We start from the raw sequence: 24,445 nt of genomic DNA on the forward strand, positions 1-24,445 counted from the left end.
ATATCTCTATACATTATGTCTAAAATTTTTAGTAGCTGAAGGCTTCAGAATGTGGTCTTATGACAAAAAAATGCATCAAGGAGTGTAATCAGGTGTGGATGCTATTGCACTCTCTCCTTTCATCGTCTCTCTCCTCAGGATTTCTTAAGAACTTTTATGAAACCACTATTCTGAATAAAAATACCTTCAAACTCTAGTGTGTGTGAAAAGATGCAAGAAAGGAATGGGACTTTCTAAATCAAATTTGAATATAATTATAAGGGAAAAAGGTTTGTTTTGCAGGATGACAAGATCAGTTGTTTTTCAGACAAGCATAATTAATTCTCATTATATGGGTCCTCAGAACATTGTTTGTATAAAGCCAACACAAAGACAGAGGTGGTTGTTGTCAAGGCACAAGTGAAAGTGCTCTCAACACTGCTTGTTTTCTTTGTTTGCAGGAGAGCTGGAGGTGGTCCAGAAAGACGGGGAGCGCAAGATTCAGAGCCGGCAGCAGCTTCCTGTTGGAACAACATGGGGGCCCTTTGCTGGGAAGATGGATCTGAATAATAACACCTTGGTATGTAGATGCTCCAAGACACTTTGCTTCATTAGATTATGTGTCATTCTTTAGGGAACAGCCTGAACTACTCCTTAGGCTGAGCAATTGAAAACAGGAATTGTTGGCTTACACGGACAGTGGTACTTGGCTCTTTTCCAATTACTTCATCTATGGCAACCACCCACATAAAGTTATTTGGAGCACAGGTTAATAGTATTAAACTTGTTGTTTTACAGAAAGGAAGTGTCACTTCCTTGTTTACTGAACCAAACTGTTGTATTTTAGTAGTATCGGATTTTGTAGTGGGTTTTTAAATTTTTCATAGTTTTATAATAATGGCATTTCTAATAATGGATGATATAAAAAATAAATAGCTATCTTTTTTTTAGGATAAAATTAATTCAATTTGTGTTAATGTTACTGAACATAACAAGATATTCCATTAGATTGAAATTATTCTGAAATATATCAAAAGGCACCTGTCATATGATATATTCTCAATTAGTCTTTTTTTTTTATTCTGATTGCAGAAAGTAGGTGGGTCATGTTACTTTTGCTTTGCTGATCTTGCTTCAGCGTGCTGAATATCATTTCATACCTAGGTCTTAATTTCATTTTTGTATGTATTTGCTTTAAGTCTGGGCGTCATTATTATTTGTGTATAGTTCTGATTAATTTTCTGAGAATATCTGGGAAGGAGACCCCGCATTGAAAAGAACAACAAATATCTCTTGAAGAACGGTTTTAGAACATGCATTGCCCTGTGGGATATTCCTGAAGAACCATTGTGTTCAGCTGGATCACTGCTTGCTATTAAAGACTTTGCATGAATGTATTAGCATAAAGACCCGTGGAACTGTTTCACACAAGTGTATTATGTACATTTGGGGAAGATACAGCTCTGTTGTAAATGGAGAAGCTGAGCTTCCCAGTGTTGAGGCTGTTCTGCCCTTGAAGGACCTGAAGAAGGTAGGGAGTACTGAGCTGCTGAAATGCCATCTGGGGGAGCATGAGAGAGGGGTTATGTGGACATGGGGGAAACTGGAAAATTTTGTATACTCTAGCATAATTTATTAATCAAAAAGTACTAACAAGATGTTACAGCAAGTGGCACAGAAACAAAATTTCCTATAGTTCAGTATAAAGGATGGATTTTTAAAAGTACTGGACACTCAAAGCGTCTTATTGTTAGAAAAGGGAAACTGGACAGTTTTAATACCTCTCTCAGTTTTCTCCAGCCATTTCATTTTTATGTCTTCATTTATTTTATTCTGGTCTATCAGCATTCTCAACATTTTTTTTTTCATAAAAAGTCATTTGTGACAAATAATTTTCTAAGCTTCCACTAGTACCATGTTCATCAACATTCATGCAACAGAAACCTCAGTCCTGGCACAAAGTTGTTCCACATAATACCTTAGGGAAAATGCTAACTTTGTTGTGTCTCTATTGCCCTACACACATCACTTCACGAGGTATGTAAGGCTTGAAGATAATGTTTGAGTATGGGAGATGATGTTAATTGACCCTTCACTAAGAAAGTTATAATTATCAGGTATTCTTAGGATGAATTTGCAACATGTCAGCAGCTGATCATCCTGTTTCATTATTTTTTTTTTCTGAAGGATATGTGGAGATGGAAGTTGCTTCTCCTTGGGTAGCATAGACACATGTTAAGCTTCATTACTTTGTAAATTTGGACAAATACCTCTTTTACTGTTACAAAAAATTTAGCTAAAGTATTTTGCTTTTAATGAACATTTAAGTATGCATTGGGCAGAGCTGACTTTTTAGTTTGCTAATTATAATGGAGTGGAACACCTTTCTGAACCCAGTTCAGAGAAATACAGGATGAAAATCTTTATGCGCTTTTTCTCACTAAACTGGATAGGTACTAATTTGTTTCTTGTTGAATTATAAAGACAACAACATAAAGCCTATTTTTGCTAACATTTGAAAGTTTTTACTTTTGTTTTGACCTACTAATATAAATACATTTAGAAATTGAAAAAGTTCCTGTAAACATAATTACAATCCTCAGCAATATTTTGTCCCCTGTGCAATTCCATCCTTTGAGGTCGTCAAAACTGACCTTGATATGATCTTGAGTAATCTAACTTCGAAGTTGGATCTGACTTTGAAGTTTGCCCTGGTTTGAGCAGGAGTTTGGACTGAAAAACCTCCTGAGGTCCCTTCCAACCTGAATTATTCTGTGATTCTGAGGATTGTCTCTTTTTCCTGAATATCAGATGTTTCCTGTAATTCTGCATTTGTTTCTTTAAAATGCTGTGTGAAGAAATGTAAACCTTTTAATAGAACTTTAATTTACTGTTTAAGCAACCTAAACCTACTGCCAGCTTCTGCATTTTTGTATTTTTTTTTTCTTGAAATGATTCTGTTTTATTTATGATTTTTCTATTTCTTTGACACATTTGATTACTTTTCTTACTAGCATACAAGCTCTCTGTTGTTCATAAGGGGAATTGTGTTTGTTTACTTAACTTATTTATATCTGTATTGGAAAGCTCATTTGGGTAAAGCCTCACCTCCCTAGAATTCAATCAAAATTTCACATCAGCAGCTGATGGCAAGTTCAGCTCATTTCTGAATGAGAACTTCAAACATTGCACTGTTATAAAAATCAAATATTTTTTTTAAAAAAAGCTTTAGTGTGAATTTTTAGTATAGAGAGGAAAGAGAAGAAAAATTCAGGGAACCTTAGGTGATTAAGTATCACCATTTTTGCAGCTTGTGCCTTTATTGGAAAATATATTTGTGGCTGACTACAAGTATCTTACCTGACTTTACTGTTTAGTGTTAGCAATGCCTCACAGGATTCATTACCTATCTGTAACTGTCATAGCATACTTCCTAACCTTGTACTGTGTACACCCTGTACACGTAATACCCTGTTGAAGTGCTTCTTGTTTCAAGCAGTGCTGTGTTGCTGAATACAGTTCGTTGCTGTTGGATCAGGAGACAGAGCAAGCTAATTAATTCAGCATGGTAATTAATTGAGTCACCATGCCAGATGTCAAATACTTTTTAGATCTTTCAAGTTTCTGTCTTGAAATATATTAACAATATACATCTCAGAGTAGTGGAAGGCTGGACACTTTGAACAAAACTGAGTTAAGTACCATTTACAGTTGCAGTAGCAGCTGTTGACTTCATCAGCAGTGCCACAGCCCTGTCGGGAAGCATGGCAGGGCAATGTCTGTATCAGGACTGCAGGATACTCAGACTGTACTGGTAGACTTGAAATAGCTCAATGACTAATAAAGTTATTCATTTTTCTCATCTAGGAGTTTGCCAATACTAATGAATTACAGAGTTATCAAACCCCCTTATGAAATTGTAGAATCTAGTTTCAAACCTCCCTGCCATGGACAGGGACACCTCCTACTAGACCAGGTTGCTCAACCTGGCTTTGAACACTTCCAGGGATAAGGGTAACCTGTTCCACTGTCTCACCACCCTCACAGTAAGTAATTTCTTCCTAATGTCTAACCTAAATCTACCAACTGCTCCCTTAGTTCTTGCCTTGTGGTCCATCCACTTGAGAGGTGTAGGAAGAAAGGTTGGTGGTGAACTACCTCAGTTTCTTTTGATCCATTGCTACCAGTTTGCTAGTCTTGCTCATCAGGGGCAGTACACTTTCTTTGACCTTCCTTTTCTGGCTGATATATCTGTAGAAGCCCTTATTATTCTTTGCATCCCTTGCCAAGTCCTCTGTGCTAATAGGAGCCAGAATCCCCATTTGCAGGTAAGTATCTAAAGAGAATCAGAGAGTGCAGCTTGACTGGAGACAGACTACAGACAGACTGTCTTGGTGACCATACAGCATCTCCAACCAAAGTGCTCAGCAAACCCATGCTAAAGTCCTTGCCAAATCCATCCAGTTCTTCCACTTTGTATTAACTGTTCCATAACACTTGATAGTCCCAAGCAAATGAAATGCACACGAGTATCTTTTCAAACCTAGGATGTGTACTTCTAAAATAAGAGATTGTTTTCTTCTTTTAGAGTAAAAAGAGGTCAACTACATGTTTCCAGATTCTGTTTGAGATCTTGCTGTATTAGCAAACAGACACATGAAGAGTTTTGTACACTACTGGTTTCTGTCTACAGTTGGTGAGAACTCAGCAGTACGAGGAAGGCAATATGTTTTAATCACTAGTTTTACAAGGAAGACTCCAACTTTGCATCCTGCTGCATCTAAGAATATTCAGTAGTTTATGGGTGCAAGTAGACAGGAGTATATTTCTAAGCATGAGACTCCTAGCTTGTGATACTTGTCTTTAAAAGAGAAGTGAACTTGCACAAATATGAAATCTAATGTGAACAGGCAGGTGAGAAGAGCAAAAGACCCCTCTAGGCTGGTTATACAGACAACTGAAAGAGTAGCCACTGCACAAGTAGCTCTAAATTCAAGGCACTAGCAGCCTATGTAAGAAAAAGCTGTTTGCTTTTTCCTCGCTGTAAATATTGTCCCTGTTAAGGGGGCAACTTGGTGGGAATGAAGCCCTTAGAAACAAAAGCGGCACAAACCGCAGAGCCCACGATGGACATCGAGCAGGAGCTGGTGCCATCCCTCCGGTAAGGGAGTGGAGGCATTCTGGAAGGGCTTTTCCCTTGGCTGCTGATGTCGAGTTTTTGGTGTTAATCTGTGCCCATGGCAGTGTTTTGTGAAGCAAACAATGAGCAGCTGGATCCTGCCCCCCATTCTTGTCATTTTGTCACAGGGAGGAGCATGCTGGGCAAGCCTGTATCAGACTGATAAGGGAAAGAGGATTCAATGTGGCTATGAAAGGAATCTACAGGAGGAGAGTGTGCAGGGTTGGGCCAGGCAAGCTGTGAGATACAGCAGGAACCCTTTAATGGGATCTGGGAGATTCAGTGCCAAAGTGACACTTCTTCTGGAAGATACCGTCTTGAAACTGTTTGACTAGGTGATGTTTAGGGGCTGAGGAGCCAAGGTTCAAAACACAGTGAAGTTAGTCACTTGCTAATCTCTGGCTAGTCGCTTTGGGTCAGAAAACTCCGATCTGTAGTAGCCACTGACTTCTTAATCTTTGGAGTTGCAGTGCAAGATGTTGCTGGGCATTTTGGTTGCTTGGATGTGCTGTACCACCACCAAGACAGTGGTAGTCCATCTGTCATCTGTCTGTAGTCTGTCTACAGTCAGGCTGTAGTCTCTGGTTCTCTTGTTCAAACACAAAATGGCTAAATCAGTTTATATCTTTAAAAATTTACCTGCAAATGGAGATTTTGGTTATTATTACCACAGAGCCATTTTTATATTTTATTACAAAAAATAGTGTACTGAATGATGGACCTTGATTCTAATCTTTATTATACTGGGCTCATACCTTTAAGTACCTCAAGTGACTAAACAAAACATTCCTTTCTAATTTTAACTGCTGTTTCTGTCAGGCTTTTCATGTTTAAAACTAGTTTTAAAACACTTCTTTCTGTCCCAGATATGAGCAGATGTTTATTTTTTAAAAACAAGACACGAATGTTCATAGGAATACTGAACTGAAGTTATGTTGTACCTTTTTATTTCTTTATTTCTGAATCGATGCTTTCCAGAATGTAATAGTGTGTCAACAGAGTATTTTCAGATATATTTGCTTCTGTCTTCTAGCCTCTTTTCTTTCACTACAGCCCTTTTTTAAGACTACACATACCTGTGGTTAATTTTGACACCCGTTTCTCAAAACAGCAGAACTTCAACATTTATTTAAAGCTACCACTTTTACTCTGAAAGGTTTCTAAAAATAATTCAGATACTTGGTGCTTGCTATAAGCATCTCCATTAAATAGACTTTATCCTAATACTATTTAATTAAGTAATAGACACTACCAATCATACTCATTAAACTAACTCAGTTCCCTGGGAGAAAACTCAATATATCTGTCCTATTTCAGCAAGCTTCATTTCAGTAGGGAGGTCCTTCTCAAAGTGGGACTGTTCCCTGGGGCACATTGCTAGGAAGCTGCTGAGAGCAGAGCAAGGGGATGGCCCAGCAGAAGACAGAGGGCAAGGTCAGGAGCCTGGGACTGAAAAAGGTCAAGAACATTTGGTTCTGGACCTCCGTAGCATCTGAAGCAGAGGGAGACGCTGTCTGCAAATGCCAGGCTATTTCATTTTAGGATATGGGGAAAAGCAAAGAGAAGACAATGTAGTGGAACACATTACACTGTTAAGTTGTTTAGAGAGAACCACTGCAATAAACTGTGCAGTAGCAACATACTCTTGTGCTGCTAGACTATGACTGTCTAGTCTAGTCTTCTCTGTACCATAGGCTTTAAGACTCAAATGCTTATGTCGCTACTGTAGATTTTGCTAAATTTATAACACAAGTCTTAGAATGGGTTGTAGTCTTATTTTAAAACTCCATGTGAGAGAAATAATGTATTTAGCTCCATTTAAGGTAATTCATGTACCTTCCTTCACTGAAATACCACAAGTTCAACACCCGTGTTTAAGATAAGGAATTTAACATGAATGTTGTCCTTTGAGGGAATTTCTGCTATTCATGCTTTTTAGACTGCTATTTCTTCTAATTTCTGAAACATACATAGTACTATAAACAAAGCAGACACAAAACGTCAGATTTAAATATTCAGCAGCTTTTTAAATAACTTTCCTCTCACAAAAAGTTAAACAACACTTTTTTTTTTTTTTAATTCTGAAATAAAATTCGGTTTCTAAAATGTTTTTCAGTCATTTCACATTCATAGAACAAGCATGGGAATTCCTAACTCCATCATTGTAATGGAACATAAAGCTGTGAAGGTGCTTGTGTCTACAAAGACGTTTGCATTGTTAAGCCGAGAATTTGGTAGTTGCAGAGGGCATTGAACTGAAAGACCTGGAGACTTGTATTCTCTCCTCGACCACTAGGAAACAAAATATCCTGGATACTCCTGGGTTTCTCTGGGGCAATGACACATAAAGCTGTGCCTGTGGAAGGGTAGTTAGCCTTGGTGTACTCTGGCAGTGGAGAAAAGCACCATGACGCTGTTGCTGTGAAACTGTAGTAGCGCTTGTGTGGCACTCAGTACATTGTCCAGAGGTACTGGCTGGGCATACAAATGACGTATGATTATGAAAACATCAACAGATGCTTTCCATAAGACTTGTGGAGACAGTTGTGGGTAGTTGTTTGGAATAAAGTGTGCTGTAGAGAAAATTTCAGTGTGAAAATTCACCATTTGGAGATGTCAAAATGTGTTTGTCCTCATGAAGGTGCAGACTAAGATACCAAATTGTAGCAACAATAACAAGATTTGAAATTATTGACTATCTTCATTTAAATAGATGACTTCAAGTAAATGAATGAACCTGTAGTTTCAGTGAAGACAGTGTCTACTTGCTGCTCACTTCTCTAACCTGTGATGGAGTGATCTAAATTCCAAACATCAGTTCCCTTTCTGTCTGAATATGCTTAAGAGAAGTAGCCTGTTCAAGAACTATGGAAATAAAAGATATCTCTAGTTGTTTCATTACCAGCCAAATTAACTGCATTCTGTGTAAGTGTGCTTTTGAATGTTTTGAATAGAAAAAAGCCCTCTATATTTGTAGTTAATATAGTTAGCACAGTATGTGTGAATACATATATGTATAAATCATAAGTATATGTATTTGTGCACATATATAGACACTGTAAGTATTTGTGAGAATATGAAAATAGTATAGAAGAAAGTACTGACTGTTATTAGGTCCTAAAAACCAGTTTTATTTTGAATACTTACATTTTGCTGAACTTCCTTCTCCATTCAGCTATATCTCCTTTTCTAATGAGGTTGTAGCACCTCATAGCCAGTAGCAAAACTTGTCCTTTTCCAGATGCAGCAGATCTGCTTTACACCAGGTGATACAGAGCTTGGTCTGAGATCTTAAGTGCTGAGTGAAGTTTGTAAATGTCCTGGCCCTCATTATCAAGCCTGGAGAACAAGTTCATGAATCTAATCCTGTGGTCGCTCCTCAGGCTTCAGGGGTGCTGAGAAGATGATCAGCTCCAGCCATTAGGGCTGTGCTGTGAAGAGCACAGGTGGCACCATCACTTGCTGCCCTTGCCCCCCCTGCCAGCCCCAGACCACTTGCAGTAGGGGAAAGGCTGCAGCCAGGGATGCACAGCTAGTCCTCTACCTACTGATGGTATTTATTTACAGGGTTTTATGTATGTCATGATATTTCATACATGATAAATCATATGCAGAGCCACACCAGATTTGGTGTTGTTACATATTTCTGTCCCATCTTAAATAAGTTAGTATTAATTAATAAACTTTTGCCCCGGCTCTTTTCACTAATGCATTTTATCATGTATTCCACAGAATAGTGAGAAAGGGAAAATACTTCTGTGTATTCACAAAATGTTTCACAAATTGTGAAACATCAAATATAGTTATAATTTTTTTTTTGTTTAAGCTCTTTTAACATATTTACAAAGTAAATGAGTTTTAGATAGATACATACTGTCCTTTCTGTGCTCTTAAAGGAAGATCTGCAGTCTGAATGCTACTGATGCACTTAGAATAAACTACATAGCATTTGAGATATCATCATAGTTTCTGTAGATTCTTCTCACTCTGAGAAAATGTCTTATAATTTAAAATTTTCCGTGTCACAGATTAGTATTTTATATCTTGGTTTTGACATTTGGTTTGGTATCTGAAAAGTGTAGAAAGATTCGTTTATTTACAAAAGCTTCATATATTCTAGCAATTATTTTTATTTAGGTATTTATTTATAAACATCTCACGTTTCCAAATCTACTTCTTTTTTCTTTGAAGCTTTCTTTCCCACACAGCAGTCTCTGATCTGGGGTATGAGTGACCACCTTTTTTTAAAAGATTAACCTGAAACTCCTGCCATGTGTGAGGACATTGAAGACAAGTTTAAGGGAGCTGAGGGAGGTGTGCCTGTGCACTGGGGAGGTGAGGAAGGATTATTGCCTCTCTCCCCCTACTACAAGCTGTTGTCCTCACTTTTAGAAGAAAACTGGGACAAATTAGCATAAAGAGAAGACAGCAGTAAAGCTGAAAACAATAGTAGGTCCAAAATGTCTTCGTTTCTGCCTTTCTGCTTGTGTTAAAACAGGCTTGGTTCTGCTTTTGCTAATTTTTAATTCCTCTGCGGACCTCGTAGTATGTCTTAGCCTTAGCTCTTCACTTTTAGGGTGTTTCTTCTTGGATGCAGTTGCATTTGCTACATTAACTATTGGATCTTGGAACTAATATTTGTTAAATTCCAGATCATATTCCTTTTTTTTGGGATCCACTTATTTTATCTCATTCCTGTTTCTCTTCTTACTCTGGTCAATACACAATATGCTTTTCCAATAAAAATGCCATCTTAATCCTGTAGATATCTGTGGTGGAGGGTTTCCCTCACTCCTTGGATCCTCCTGGATCGTGGATCCACTATGGAAAGATACAATGAGTTGCATTAAGTGAACCTGCCAGACTTGTAGGTGTAGGTATCAGCAAGGGAGATTTAGGTTAGATACAAGAAAGATCTTCCTAATGGTAATGAGAATGAAAGGCTGGAAGAGATTCAGGAAGTTGTAGTAAATCTCTGGCTGGTGTATTTAAGAACAGGCTGGACCAAGGCGACAGGAGTGGTGTAGGCACAGCTGAGCTGTGGCGTGGGGGAAGGATATGGAGCAGATGACCTGGTGGCTTTTGGCACCCTGATGCTGAGAAGTGTCTGTAGCCAAATTCACTTGATCAGCTGCCCAGACACGCCTGCAGGTAACTAAAATCTTTCAAGATTGGCTTTAACAGGTCAGAATGAGACATTTTTTTTTTTTAGAAAATGGCAGATGGGATGTTACAGTAAGCTAGACAGTTGGTCACACCAGTGTAGGATACCGTTTTAAAAATCTAATTGAAATATAACAAGAGCTTGCTGGGCGATAAGGAAGTAAGCCGCTATATTTCTTTGGCATGTCCCTTCCCAATTGCCTGCAGGGGTTTTATCTTCTCAATGTTCTTCCTTCCCACTCTAATTTCTTGCTCACTAAAGTTAGAATTAACATTCTGTGTGTAACTAAATATTAAGTCAGTGTAGCTTTTTCAGGTTTTTTTTCAGCTGTACTTAGAACTTTATTTCTAGAGTATTCTGTACCTCTTTTTTTAAGAAATGCTGTCTGATTTATCAGGATCGTTGTCCCAGGTTTCTGTGTCACAGATTTGCAAAGTGAGAGCAGTGGCACTGCATTTTCAGATGCCAAATGTGTGCACTTTGATCTGGTGGTACAGCATGCCTCAGGGCATAAGCTGAATCTTGATTTCTTTAGTCAGCCATCCACTATCAGGTAGCAGAGCCCTGATTAGGCAGGCTGAAAGACAGAGAACACACCAATTGTTAAATGTGCAAACATTTGCAAGGAGGCTCTTGGCATCAGTGGCATCCTTGGTGCTCATTTTGGGATGCTGGTTGTGTGCTAGTCAATCTCTTTAATGCATATGGCAACAAGACCAGGTACCTGCATGTTGCAGATGACTGCACATGCACTGGTTACTTTTGAAGATTGCTTCCCCCTCCATCACCAGCTTCAGCAGTGGAAAATGAGAAGCATATTCATGTTTTGAAACCTGACCTCTCACAAATGTGAGACCACTTGATTGTGCCTCCTTAACATTCCTTGCATTCCCTCTTCCAAGCAAATTGTTAGTGCTTGTTGCAGGGTTTAAGTGGCTTTGTAGTAGCACCTACTACGCTTATTCTGGCTTGTCGCATACACGGGACTAAATGGCCTTTCTGACCTTTAATAAGCATTTCCTTGTCAATCATACCACAGATACCTGACTATCTAACTCTTTGTTCATTCTAACTACTATAACTGTGCTGTCTTTTGAACTCTTCAGAAATATGTTCACGATATTCTTACTGTTTTTTCTGTTTCTCTGGCTGTGGTGTTGGACTGGAGCACTTCCAAAGTCTGCTTCAGGAGAGTTGCAAGGCATGGGGAAGTACAGAGGTTCAGGGAGTGGCATCCACTGCTGTGGCCCACTGCAGTGGTGATATCAACCTCATGAGAACTGCAGCAGAATGCTGCGTTAATCTTATCACTTCAAAAGTTTATTGCGATAACTAAGATTGTTGAAGTTATTTTTTCAAGACAACGTACAACATATGCAAACCTCTTCCAAATTAAATGTGTTAGAGATTGCAGTTTATATGTCTGTGTTTTTCACTCTATCTAGGTGTTTTTCTGTTTCCATGTGTAGTCTTTGAAAAACTGTAAAGCAATGAAAGGGAATACACAATAATTACAAATTTAAGACAGTAATTAATAATGCACTTAGGACTTGATTTTTCCTAGCACGGAGAACCAGTGGGAGGTGCTGAGCACCCCAAGCTTTCCTTCAGAGCAGTAGAACTGAGATATGCTTAGCATTTAGTGACACTGAACACTGCAATACATCCCATAAACCTCTCCATAGAAGATAAATATTTGTTGTTTTATTTGACCTTGAAGATGGGACTGATTTGATAGGGTTAAGGTCAATGAGTGCATTATTTTTAGACAAGATACGGAGTATGTGGATGGTTCTGCTTTATTTTAGTGTGTTAACATCTGGCAGCATTCTGTGTTCCATATGCTGCTGATTGTCCTGATACATTCATCTTCAGTGATTATCAAAAAGATTTCAGTTCTCTGGAGTTAATCACACGTTTGAGAAGACAAATACATGAAGATAAGTAGAAAAGCGGCATTTGGGGTTTTGTGTATAAGACCAATATTTGGGTAATCTTGGCAATTATCCTATTAATTTAGAAGTATTTTAAAAATGTATTTAATTAGCTAATATCTGTAAGTGCTATAAGGATGAAAAATAGCATATCAGAGTTCAGTATCTTTAACACAATAGACAAGAGAACATTGCTCCTTGGAAATATGATTGTGCCCTTTTAATTCTGTATGTTGCACACTTGCTTACTTCTAATTATAGTGAATAGTTAAAGATGTTTTAGATTTCTAATGTATTTTTGTATGGCCTTGGTATATGAAAGTTTAGCTATGCTGGTGCTATTGCATTACAAAAAGCACATACATGTAACTGTCAACTGATTTTTTTTTTTTTGTCTTTTTTTTTTTTTTTTTATAACAGTATTTTCAGTTTTCCTAGGTTGATAACATTTTTCCGGGGCTGTAAATTATTATTTTCATTATGTCCTGTTTTGGCCTTACATGCTAAAACAGCTTCAGGGGAGAAAGACTTAAGAGTTTCTCAGAGAATTTGCCACATCAAAGCAGGTGTTCCCTTTTACAGTACCTTCTTTCTGAAAATGCAGGAAGTCTACCTCAATCAGAACAAATGGTGAGGCAAAAATCAAACCAAGCTAGATATCTTTCAACCTTGTACCTCTCTTGTGGCTGTTGCCCCAACCCACACTTGCCTTAGACACCAGTCCTCTAGGCTAGACAACATGAGGCTATGCCATGCTCCCTGTTCCTGCAAGTAATTATTCAATTAAGAAAACAGCTGTAGGGGGCTTGAGGTCATCTAGAAAGATGCCTCTTTGCTTCCCACACCTCCTGTAAGACAACCTCTTGTCGCTCCACTCTCTGCTAACAAGGAAGTGCACCGTGGAATCAGCTGTGACCATGGCTCTTCAGGGCCATGCTGGGACCAGGGTCTGTCCATAAAATGCAGTGTGGGACATCTGGTCAAGATAGACATCAGGAAAGCAGCAGGAAGGCTAAAGTGGTAGTTTACCAGAAAACAAGGTACAGAACAACATAAGGTAGCAATGTTGCTACTCAATATTTCTCTCTTAATTGAATATCCATCATTTCAAGGGAAAAAAAAAGACAATAAACAAAAACAAAAGCAGAAGAGTCTCTTAGGGTGCATAACATGCCCTTATCCACCATTCAGATAAAGCTTGTTTTATTTTATCATGCACAAATTTGTTTAGATTTAGCAGTGACCACTCTTCCTCTTGCCAATATCTATTAATGATAATTACTTCAAATACTATACTCACTCAGTGATAGCATCACATCATGGTGAGGAAGATTGTGATCTTATCTAAACCTATTCTGTTTAACTCTGACACTCCTTCTATTATAGTGGAGCCTTGATAAGATCGTGCCTGTTAGGATCAGACATTAGTTGGAATCAATATTTGAAAATGTGCCTGTTTTTGCTTAATAGCAAAGTTAGTGTGAGGGTCGGAGTGAGATCATTTGTTGGATGAGATTGTACAGCTTCATCTTGTAATGGAAATGTGTTCTTTACTTCAGCTGCTGGTGAAATGTAAAAACAAGGGCTCTTTGAAAGCTGTACAGCTTTGCTAATAATCACTGTGTAAGGAAGATACAATCATTATTATGATATTTAACATCTGTAATGCTGCAGCATGTTAAGGTTCTAGTCAGGAGCTAGTGTTCCTTTGTGCTAGACTCTGTCTGAACTTGGTATTAAAAAGACAGCTGCTGGCCTCAGCTAGCTGAGTTTCTGATTTTAGACCAGACATGAATACAATGGCAACAAGCAAGTGTGGGAGGCAAAAGCTAAAAACAAGATAATTAAGATTAGTACAATAAACAACAGTTACATCACACTAAAGCAGCAGACGAGTTTTTTAGAGATAGTGAATTAAAAATGCAGCAATTGCTTCATATTATTTCAGAGAATTCTTTCTACATGCATTAATCTAGTGTAAGAAAATACAAATAAACTGAGAGTATTTATTTAGTTGGGAATTTTGAAATTGATTTGCTGATAAAGAAGGATATAATCTAGATCAGTGATGGTGAACTCTCCTAGTGTCTGCAGCCAAATTTATTTTAAAAAGCTCAGAAGCTCATGTGCTGCCAACATAAATCTCTCTGTACTGAACTTGGCACTAGTGCCAGCAGTTTACGGTTACTGGTAGAGATGAACAGTCAGAAAACACAAAGCACCATAATGCTGTTTTGCTGAAAAATATGGTTACTTTTATTGTAAGGCTTTTCAGGATTTGGTCAAAGAAACGAAAGCAAAGCCCTGAGGGTATTGTATGGGATGTATGAGAGCTGCAGTGCCCCTTTCTCCTCAAGAACATTAATTTTTACTCTGTCATAAATAAAATACTCCAACAGAATAAATTAGAAATAAAAACTGAATAGCGAGTGACCCATTGTTTTGATCACTAGACTGCAAAATGTGAGTGACACTAGTTCTGTGGCTGAATTTGGCAGCAAAGGGCCTCAGGCATAGCTTCCAGGGCAAGGCAAGTGCCATGACCATGAGACTTCTCTAAAGAGACTGGCTCCAAGTGATGTTTTAATAGATTTGTTAAATCAGTCCAGTGTAGAATAAAAATAAATTTGGAAATGTCTGTATTTTTTTTTTCATGAAATGGGATTCTGTTTAGACTTCCAGATCTTTAATTAGATGAACTGATAATATTAGTAATGTGCTAAGATCTGGACAGTGTTTGCCAATCATTTCCATTTCAGTAATGCCGCTCATCACTGAGTAAGTCTGATTTTAACCTCTTACGTTCTTGTGTTTTGACTTAGATTTCCTTTACAGTTCTCAATTTAATTACAATTCCACACTGTTGGCACACCAGTCACTAAATTTGTCGCATTGTTTTCTGAAAGATGTGAGCATACATGTGAGAGGAGTGATAGTTTTCATTAGTCAGACTTAGAAAGTTTCTGATTCAGAATAAAACATATATACTGTCATGAGCTCTTCTAACTATAAGTGTGTATGTTGTTACCAGCATCACATATGTGCCAACTGGTAGTTATGAAGAGGTGTAACTTGAATCTATGTTTGTTCAATCCCAAAAGTAAGTGGAATGACAAATGAGTAAATCATTTTATCAGTGTTAATGGTAAAAGCGTGACTAAATTCACTGTCATCGTATTGCCTTTCAATTCAATTAAATGCCATTCCTTACTCTTTTAATGTCATATATGAAAGCACTGCAAATTGAAATAAAATTAAAAACTCATCAAAGTGGATTTATATAGATGAAGTTCTTCCCTTATAAGATTTGCATTAGAATATTTAAGAAGTATAGAAAGTGAGGCATTTTCATGTTTTCATTGAACAATGCATACTTTTGGATACAATATGAATAATGAAGATGTACATTTAATTTTACTTTTTATTTTAGTTGTAACAAATAGAGGGAGGAGCAGAGCCATTTCTAAGTCATCCTTGTAAAATGGATGGAAAGAAGTTATCTTTGAAAGAAACATGAAATATGACAGGATTTTAGATGTCCATGTCACAGTACAGGGCAGGATTTTTCTGAGACTGACTTTTCTCTATTTCCCCAGTTCTTTAGAGGTATTAAATTCAGGTGCATTCCAAAAGTGTTTCTTCAGTATTCATTACAGTATTTCTATACAAAAATATGTGTTTTCCCATATATGGGTTTCCACAATATGGCCTTCAGTAAATTAGTGGCACAATTTGTCATGAATGTCACTGAAAAACAAGATGCTGGTAGAGTTTTGAAGCAGTAATATTTAAAAACTCTAAATATTTTAAAACTCTGATACTCCTCATTTCTTTCTTTATTGTCTGGTTCTGAACTATAGTTACAAATTACTAGAATATCAACAATTTTCTCTTGTCCTTTTTTATTTCAGAATTCTTTGTGCCTTATTTTTCTCAATTATCTGCTAGATGTAAAAGCCCCAGTCTTTCAGTGGGGCAAGAGATGAGGCTTTTTTTTCCCTGCTCTGAAAACACAATGATTCTAATATTAGACACAATACAAAACAGAGCACTGCAGTTTTCTGTCTTACTTCCAGATATGTATAAAACATGAATGCCATTAAGACAATTTGGTTTATCTGTAGAAGTAAGGTGGGTTTTTTCCATGGGTATAGCTTCTTTCTTCCTAAAAAAAGGTTGATGAAGAGGCATGATTTTACTTTTATTATAACAAAATATTCTATTTATTCCATTCCTTAGTACCCAGCATTGGCCACATACAATGTGTTTAAGACCTCTTAAGCTCATGTGCCAGTGCAGTCAAAACTTCACTTTTAACCTGAATCTAAAACAACTAGATTGAGACACAATAAAAGAAGGTTAAAGACAATTATATCTGAATAAATAATGTAGAATAGTGTTTGTGACTTTTTATTTAAATTGTGGGAGTTTATTTAATATAACTATAGTTTTTGGACTTGCACTTTTTGCCCCCAAAAGTTCTTGGTATCCAGACTAGGCTACTGGATGTTGGAAAAAGATAGTCATGCTGTTGTTATTATAATGTCTGAATCAAGATAGCAAAATGAGCAAGTCCCTTCCTGAAAGAATTTACAGACAAAGAACAGGAGTGGTGTATAATTTGACCACCATTTTTAAAATGAGAGGTTCAAAGAGATTAACAGACCTGTTTGACAGCACTCCAGAGGTCTCAGGTTTTCTACAGGTCAAACAAATGCCTGTGTTACAAGATTACTCCCTGGAATGATGAGCAGACACCCAAAGAGGTTGTACACTAGCAGCCTGTGAACTCTTCATGTAAAAATTATGAATAAATAGTCAGCATGTAGGAATCCAGCTGTTTGCAGACAATTCATGATAGAAGACTAAACTTATTAATAATATGTGCAGCCACTAACTGTAAAGGAAATGCAAATATAAAACAATGCTCCAGTGAACATATTTTCAAATATACCACCTATGAAAAAACAAAAGAATGTAAGTAGACTCCTACTGAAGTCCAATAAACAACTGCTCTGCAACAAATTCCCATCATTTCACAAGGGATGGGTTAAAATTGGAACATGAAGGTATTGAATAAAATCCAAATTTGCAAAGAGTTGGATTCCTTATCATGTAAAGGAATGGTTAAACTGATAGATAGCACACTGGTTTGCATAGTCTGGATTGTCTTTGAAAAAGAGAAAATGCTTGATGATGGTCTAGCAGCACAGTGTTTCCAATCGGCCAGTCAGTCAAATGCAAATACAGTCTATAATAAAAAGAGCTGGTTGGCATAGTAATTGGGAAATGAATGTTATTTGTAGCTCCATATTTCTGTCTGTAGGAGTCTAAGGACTAGGAGGTTGGTATTGATAAGAGGGCTTGTGTTTAAATCCTTTGTAATGAGGCTGTGCCTCTTCAGTCATTTGTATTAATTTTAACTTCAGATATGAACATCGTTCTCTGAAAGGGGTGACAACTAAAATTACTAATTTCAAAAATGTCTGGGGGAAAAAAAAGACTCATTATTTAAAATAAATAAATAAATCCCTGGGTTCTTCTTTGGTTGTTTGATTGGTTTTGGGTGGCTTTCTTTGTAGCAGGGGGAATTTGAAGCTAGGTACAGGATCACCTTATATGTCATGGCATGCACTATAGATTACAGCTGCATTTGTGCGGTTATTGGCAAAGATGAGTTCTGGTTTGAATGAAGGGAAATATTATGTAGGAGGACTACCAGCTATAACATGTAGAGAGGTATAAATGTCTTTGCTATCCTTAAGTCAAAAACTCGCTTCAGATCTAATTTTTTTCTTTATTGGCATGTTTAGCAGATTATTTAGTAATGCAACTGACAGTTTCTGCTGTTCCATGTCTTCATGGAGACACCCATGTTTAACATCTTGTTAATATTCTAAACTTCTGAATATTTCTGTGAGATAACCTGAGATAATACAGGACTGGAGGGTCTTTAACAGAAAAGAGTCTGGAGCATTGCAGAAAGGTGAAATTCTGTTCGTGGCTTTGATGGCCTCCCTTATGCTACTCTGTCCACACCCCACCTGCTCTCTCCATGTAGTTTCATTTCCATCTACATGGATTCCCTTAACTTTCACTTTCCCAGTCTCCTGATACTTATCTCTTATTTCTGTTTCTGGCACTTAGACCTTAGCCTTTCTCCTCACCTTTTCTGTCTCTCCTTTTTTCACTTCTCTTTTCCATCTGTTCTTCCTTCCCCTTTCTCTGATTTCTCTGTCCTTTTTCTTACTGACCTTCAAGGCACCTTCTGCAATTCTCACGGACTTGCCCTTCTTTAATTTCAAACTCCACCCCATACAGGTGATTTAGAGTACACTGGCTGGAAGTAGCCTTTGGAGATGATTTTAAGCAAAAAAGATTAACTGGTAATTTTGTGTAAAATAGAAATGTGTGAACATTTCTTCCATGCAAGTGCTCAAGGATAGATTGAATGGGGCTTTGAGCAACCTGGTCTAGTGGAAGGTGTCCATGCTCATGGCAGGGGGATTGGAACTAGATGATCTTTAAAGTCCCTTCCAACCCAAACTGCTCTGTGATTCTATGATTAGTTTCCCTATTCAAGGCAGTACTTGTTGTGCCTAGTCTTAGGTCTGACTAGAAAAAGATGTGTACTCTTTTATCAACATCTATTACTTTGCTAGTTCTAGGGACATAATCAGCTCATGTCTTTGGGTGTTAGGTGCACATGGCAGAGAGCAAGAAGGAATCTCTTGCTTCTGCCCAAGTTTAACATTGTATGCAATTAGTCAGGTGTATAAAGGGTTTATGGTGCCATCTTTTACTTAAGCATCAGACATAGGTACTACCAGGGGCAAGCCAGCAGGCTGGATGGCTGGTGGACTGAAGTTACATGGTAAATCCCACGCTTCTGTGATATGTTGACAGACCCTTAACGTAAACAGTGCTAGCAGGCACTGCTGTAGTAAAACCAAACTTGCTCATGCTCTACTTCTGAGGTTTTCCATAAAAGCAGCAAAAAATATTAATGAATAAATAATCTTCTCCTAAATTTCATACAATAACTGAGCTTACCCCAGGCAGGATGTGCTGCTGTAATCAGGGTTTGAAATATATATGAGAATTCCTTATTCCTGGTAGTGTGGTGTGAGGAAAAGTTTGTCACTCCCCATACCATTTATTTCTCTGTAAGGCACTGAGGGCTTAGGTCTCTTGTCTTTACACATCCTTGCTCATATTAAGTCGCTCACACTAGGAGCTAACAAAAATTTTGGGAGGAAAGAAAGATAACAGGAAAAACATGCAAAATATTAGTTAAATTAATAAAATAATCCCACTTCCCTGATCTTGCGTGCAGAAAGAAAAGAAGAAATTGAATTGAAAATGCATTAGGTAATGCCTGATCTAGGAATTAATCTGCTTACTTACACACAGCAGAGATACAAATTCTCTTGAGATAGCTAACTTGGTTTCTGATGTGGTATAATCCATGTTTACACAAGCATACTTAAATTGCACTGAATTGTAAAGAGAAAAGATTCCTGTGTAAAATGAAGCAGAGATGGAAAGCAGAATGAGGAAAATTTTATTTTATTTTTTTATCCTACAGTAGTCTTCTCTTTCTCACCATTCAAAAGAGGACATTAAAAGAAACACCTTACCTCTGATCTGAACTGGAAAAAAGGTGCTTGTTTTAATTGAATCTCCTTATGCCAGGAGCTTTTAGCCACATTTTTGACTGAATGAATGAGGCTACAGGAAAAATGTAAAGTTATTGTTTTTCAGTCCCAATGCTGCAATAATAGTTTCAACTTTATTTATATATGTATGTATATATATATATATATATATATTACATTTACTTTGAGTTGTGTACTTTATTCCTTTGCAATTGGATCACTCATTAGGCATTTGTCTATTGACAAGCGATTGTCCTGTCATTGCAGCTTAACCTGGCTGTGCGATGAGAAGCAAGATGTTGTGTGAGATAGTTTTTCAGGAAACAACTCAGGTAGAGATGGTCATCTCATCATCCATGGCTATCTAGGGATTTGTTGGCAATGCTGAGATTAGTCTGGTTTCCTTGAGATTGAGGGTGTGACCCACCTTTCTTGCCTTCCTTTTATACTCATCTTCAGAAATGAATTGGAGAAATGTTTTAATTTTGAGCTGCTGTAGCATCTGTGTGCACAGCAGGAGTGGTTCTGTTCCTTTTGTGAAGGGGAAAGGTGAATGTTTGAGACAGGAAGTAAAGTAAAATTCAGATCTTCCCTCAGTGTAGCAATGTCCCAGCATATGAGTGACCCAGTGAGAAAAATCTCTTGTTCTTTTAGTTTTTAATGACTTTTTTCTTTACTCTGAATATGAAAAAGGTGAGGTCGGGGGGAACAGAAGGGAGGTATAAAAAGCCTGAATTTCCCACCAAATGGGAAATTCCTAGTGAAATGGCTTGGGATCCTATGCCTGAAGAGCATCCCTTTCCTACAGGTGCCAAAAGGGCTGTGTGTAGAGGAGGTCGTTTCTGTGCCTTGTTATGGGGATCTGTTTTTTATTTGAGCTCTTCTATTATGATACTGGATTGACACTTCTTAGGATTGTGAAGCCTGAAATGATTCATTACGTTATAACTATCAGGATTTTAGTAACATTGCATTGAATTTTAATAATTGAGAAGGTGCTGTGCACCTAGGCTCAGCAAAGCTATTCAACTGTGCCAACAAGGAAAACAGCAGCAGAGTGGTAACCATAAAAAAAATATTATTTATTTCTAGTAGGAGAAAAAATGTGTAACTCGGTGGCATACTGCAGCTCTGCACATCTGTCTACAGATAGGCTACAGCCAGTGGTTATGAGAAATGTGTATGAAAACAGATGTTTTTCACAAACTGTTACAATTTACCTTCATTTAGTGTTCTATAGAAGCAGCCCAAGGTGACATTTAGGCATTTCAATGTGATCTATATTGAACTTTAATTTTTTTTCAGTGGACATTGATTTTGCATGTAAACAAAGAAGAGATAGATGCTATCAGAAAATTAACCTAAAATTAAAACTTTATGGTGAACTGTTTGTTTTGAGAAGAAAGGTGACATTAATCACCAGGCCTTTTTAAACGAATGCGGGGAGAGGGGAAAGTATGATAACATACATTAAAAGACCAATGATTGCTCCATCGAACTTTTGCTGGCACCTCCTGAATCACTTATATCATGATGCATGTTGTACTTTCTAGGGCAACTTCAGTCTTATAATATGGGCTGGTGTTTGAAGTTTGGGCCCTTTTCAAGCAGAAAAATATTGGAGGGATGGGTGGAATGACATGAGGTTATAAATACTTGGCAGTGGTGGTTAAATGAGTTAGAGAAATAACACCAACCACTCTACTCCTAAAGTAGCTTCAATTCATGGCTTTAACTCCCCACTGAACCACAAGGATTTGGGATTGCATGCCCTGAACACAGAGGAACCAGAGGTGAGCTCAAAGCAAGTTTAACAATTCTCTTACACTTGTAAGCTGCTGCAGCAGCCCACGTGTTCCAACATGCCCAGCAAAGTGACCTCGGCTGAGAACAATGCAGATTCCACATTCATGAGATTCAAATCCTCAAACTTAATGGGCAAGACCCCATGAGGCTTGATGTATTAACATTGGATGTATTGTTTTGAATAGAAGAGTAAAAGCGTAACGTCATTCTGGTTGTTAGTGTTACTGGGCTTGGGCTTTAGACATGCTGGTTCATGGCCTGACCATGCAGGTCCTGTCGGGTGTGCCCAGCTGCTGAGCATTGACCTTGGGTAGTCCCACAGCCAGAGTAACTGTGATTAAAGGCTTGGATTTCTGGAGATTTTGAATAACTTTTGGGTTTACCCTTCTTCCCAACTTCATTCAGGCAAAGGGGGAATGAATTAGGATATTTATACAAGTAACCCAAATTGGTTACTGAGAAGAAAGCTACTCTAGACCGCACGGTTAGAACTCCATGGATGTGCTGTCTCCAGATTTCGGTATTACGTGCCAGGAGATGCAAGGACACATCTCTTGGTGATCTGGGCTCCTCAACATAATCTCTGTCAATCTTGACAAAAGTTCTTTAGATTTTCCTTCTATGTGTACATGGCAGAAGAGTGGGAGAACACCAACAATATGGCCCTTGCAGCTGATAGGTTGTCTGAAAAAAGTACATATTTATCTATGTATGTCTATGTATTTTTCTATATATACACACACATATATGTATTTTTAAACCTTGACAGAGCCAAGTGTGGGAGACAGTGCAGACTTGGGGATGCTCTTACCTGTCAGCATATTTTCAAAGTTAGATGAAGAATCCAAAATGGTGTTACTTGCTTTATGTCTGCATCAGTAACACTGTGCATGGATGCTAAAGTTGTCAAAAATTTGGATCAATGCTGAATGAAGCTAGATTTTATTAAAAGGGAATGCAGAGGGAGGGAAAAGAAGACTAAATATACAAAAATTATGTATCCAACTCCCAGAAGGAAAATAGCATATGAGGCATTAGAAGGTGAAAATAAGAGACAAAAAAAACCTAGCAAGGTGATTTTTTTTAAAATTTTCTAAAACAAAAATTTCATAAACATTCTAAATTGGTCCCCAAAATGCAGAGAGCTTAGCTGTAAAATTCCATCTGATCACTATTAGGCTTACATGAGATTACAAAAGCCTGCTGATAATAGAGTTAAATTCAATTTCAAAGCACTGTGGTGAGGACACTGAAACTGCAACAAGCCAGTAGTATCATTTGAGTGAAAAAGAGGGGATACTCTGAGCATAAAAACAGAGTCAATTTGCAGAGTAATTGACTTTAAGGGTAATTTGTGTGATATATTGTTTTCAGAGTTTAGACAAGGCATGAAAATAGAAAATCAGTTGTATAATAAAGGAGAATTTCAGGACCTTAGTGGGTTAGGAAGAGGCCTTTGTATGTTGTACACAAATACTGAAGACATTTGTTTACCTTTATTTTATTTTTTACTTATTTCTGAGCAAAACCTTGGGTAGGTGAGGGTTACTGCACTCCTGAAACTGATACCTCATAGCTTAAATGTTTCTCCTTTATTTTCTTTTCAGTTTTGTTGCCATCATTAAATAAATTTCCAAAGTGCCTGGGTATATGTGTACAAAGTTAACCACACAGGCATTGCAGCCATTGAAACCCACACAGAGTCAAGTCAGAAAGAATTCTAAAGGGAAATATACTGAGGCTACATGTCAGATGTTTCCCTCTTCTTTTCTCTCCCTCTCTTTTTATGCACACAAACACCCATATGCACATGCACATATATTAATATATATAATATATGCAGATATTGATGGAATTCTATGAGTTGAAAGAGAGGGAAGATGTCTTTAAGGATCCATATCTCTCACAGCAGATATATGTTATTATCACTGAAATGTGGCCTTCAGTCTTGAAACAGTTAAAAGAGTTCTACGGCCACAAAAGAAGAGATTTCTTCAGAATTATCTCCCGCCTCACATTTGCTCTTAGGCAAGCAGTTTAAAAAAGCCCAGTGATTGAGCCAGTGATCCAATTTGAAATGCAGAAATGATTAGAGCTGCTTGCCTCATTTCATATCGAAATTCTCTGATTTATGACAGGGCTGCAGCCAAGATCTATCTCCAAAGGGAATTAGTGTGCAAGTTTGCATATTTTTGTTATTTAGGTTTCTGATAGCAGCTGCTAGCTAGAAATACTGAACTGGGAGGTGGTGGTGCAGGGTTTTTCAGCCATTGGAGCAAAGAAAGATAAGACCCTTATGTTTAGGACATTTAGACCCCTTGACCATCTCACCATACAGTAATTTTTAAACTTGGATTGCAGTATTACAGAAATCCAGTGGAATGGTTAATTGTAGTTGTGGAGAAAGGAATTACCAAAATTCCGTCTCCATGTTTTAACTAGGGGAATTTTAATGAGGCATAAAACTTCAATCATGCGACTGACCTGTGGGGCAGAGTGTAGAACATATAATGAAACAGAAATAGAATTCTGAAAAAAAATTATTACCTTATCTAGAATTTACATGAAGTGTTAACAGGAAATTATGCGGTGGTTATAAATGAAAAATACGGGATTTAATGTACTTATTAATAAAGATTTGTTACATACATGATACCAGTGTCCCAAATCTGCTGTCCGCAGCTGTCCCCAATTTCTTATTTCTCTGTCCTCAAATGCATTTAGT

The 24,445-nt window shown here is 37.6% G+C and overlaps 1 protein-coding gene across 2 annotated transcripts in view; it reads left to right on the plus strand.

Annotated features, from left to right (window-relative positions):
* The window catches only part of ZFPM2 (zinc finger protein, FOG family member 2), a 305,791-nt gene that overhangs the window by 149,790 nt on the left and 131,556 nt on the right, over positions 1-24,445 (plus strand). For both annotated transcript variants that reach the window (XM_051611559.1, XM_051611558.1), the window contains one exon: positions 441-559. In XM_051611559.1, the coding sequence (XP_051467519.1) occupies positions 441-559 (119 nt within the window). The remainder of the gene's footprint in view (positions 1-440; positions 560-24,445) is intronic.

This window comes from Apus apus, chromosome 2 (genome assembly GCF_020740795.1).
Source record: "Apus apus isolate bApuApu2 chromosome 2, bApuApu2.pri.cur, whole genome shotgun sequence".
Lineage (NCBI taxonomy): Eukaryota > Metazoa > Chordata > Aves > Apodiformes > Apodidae > Apus > Apus apus.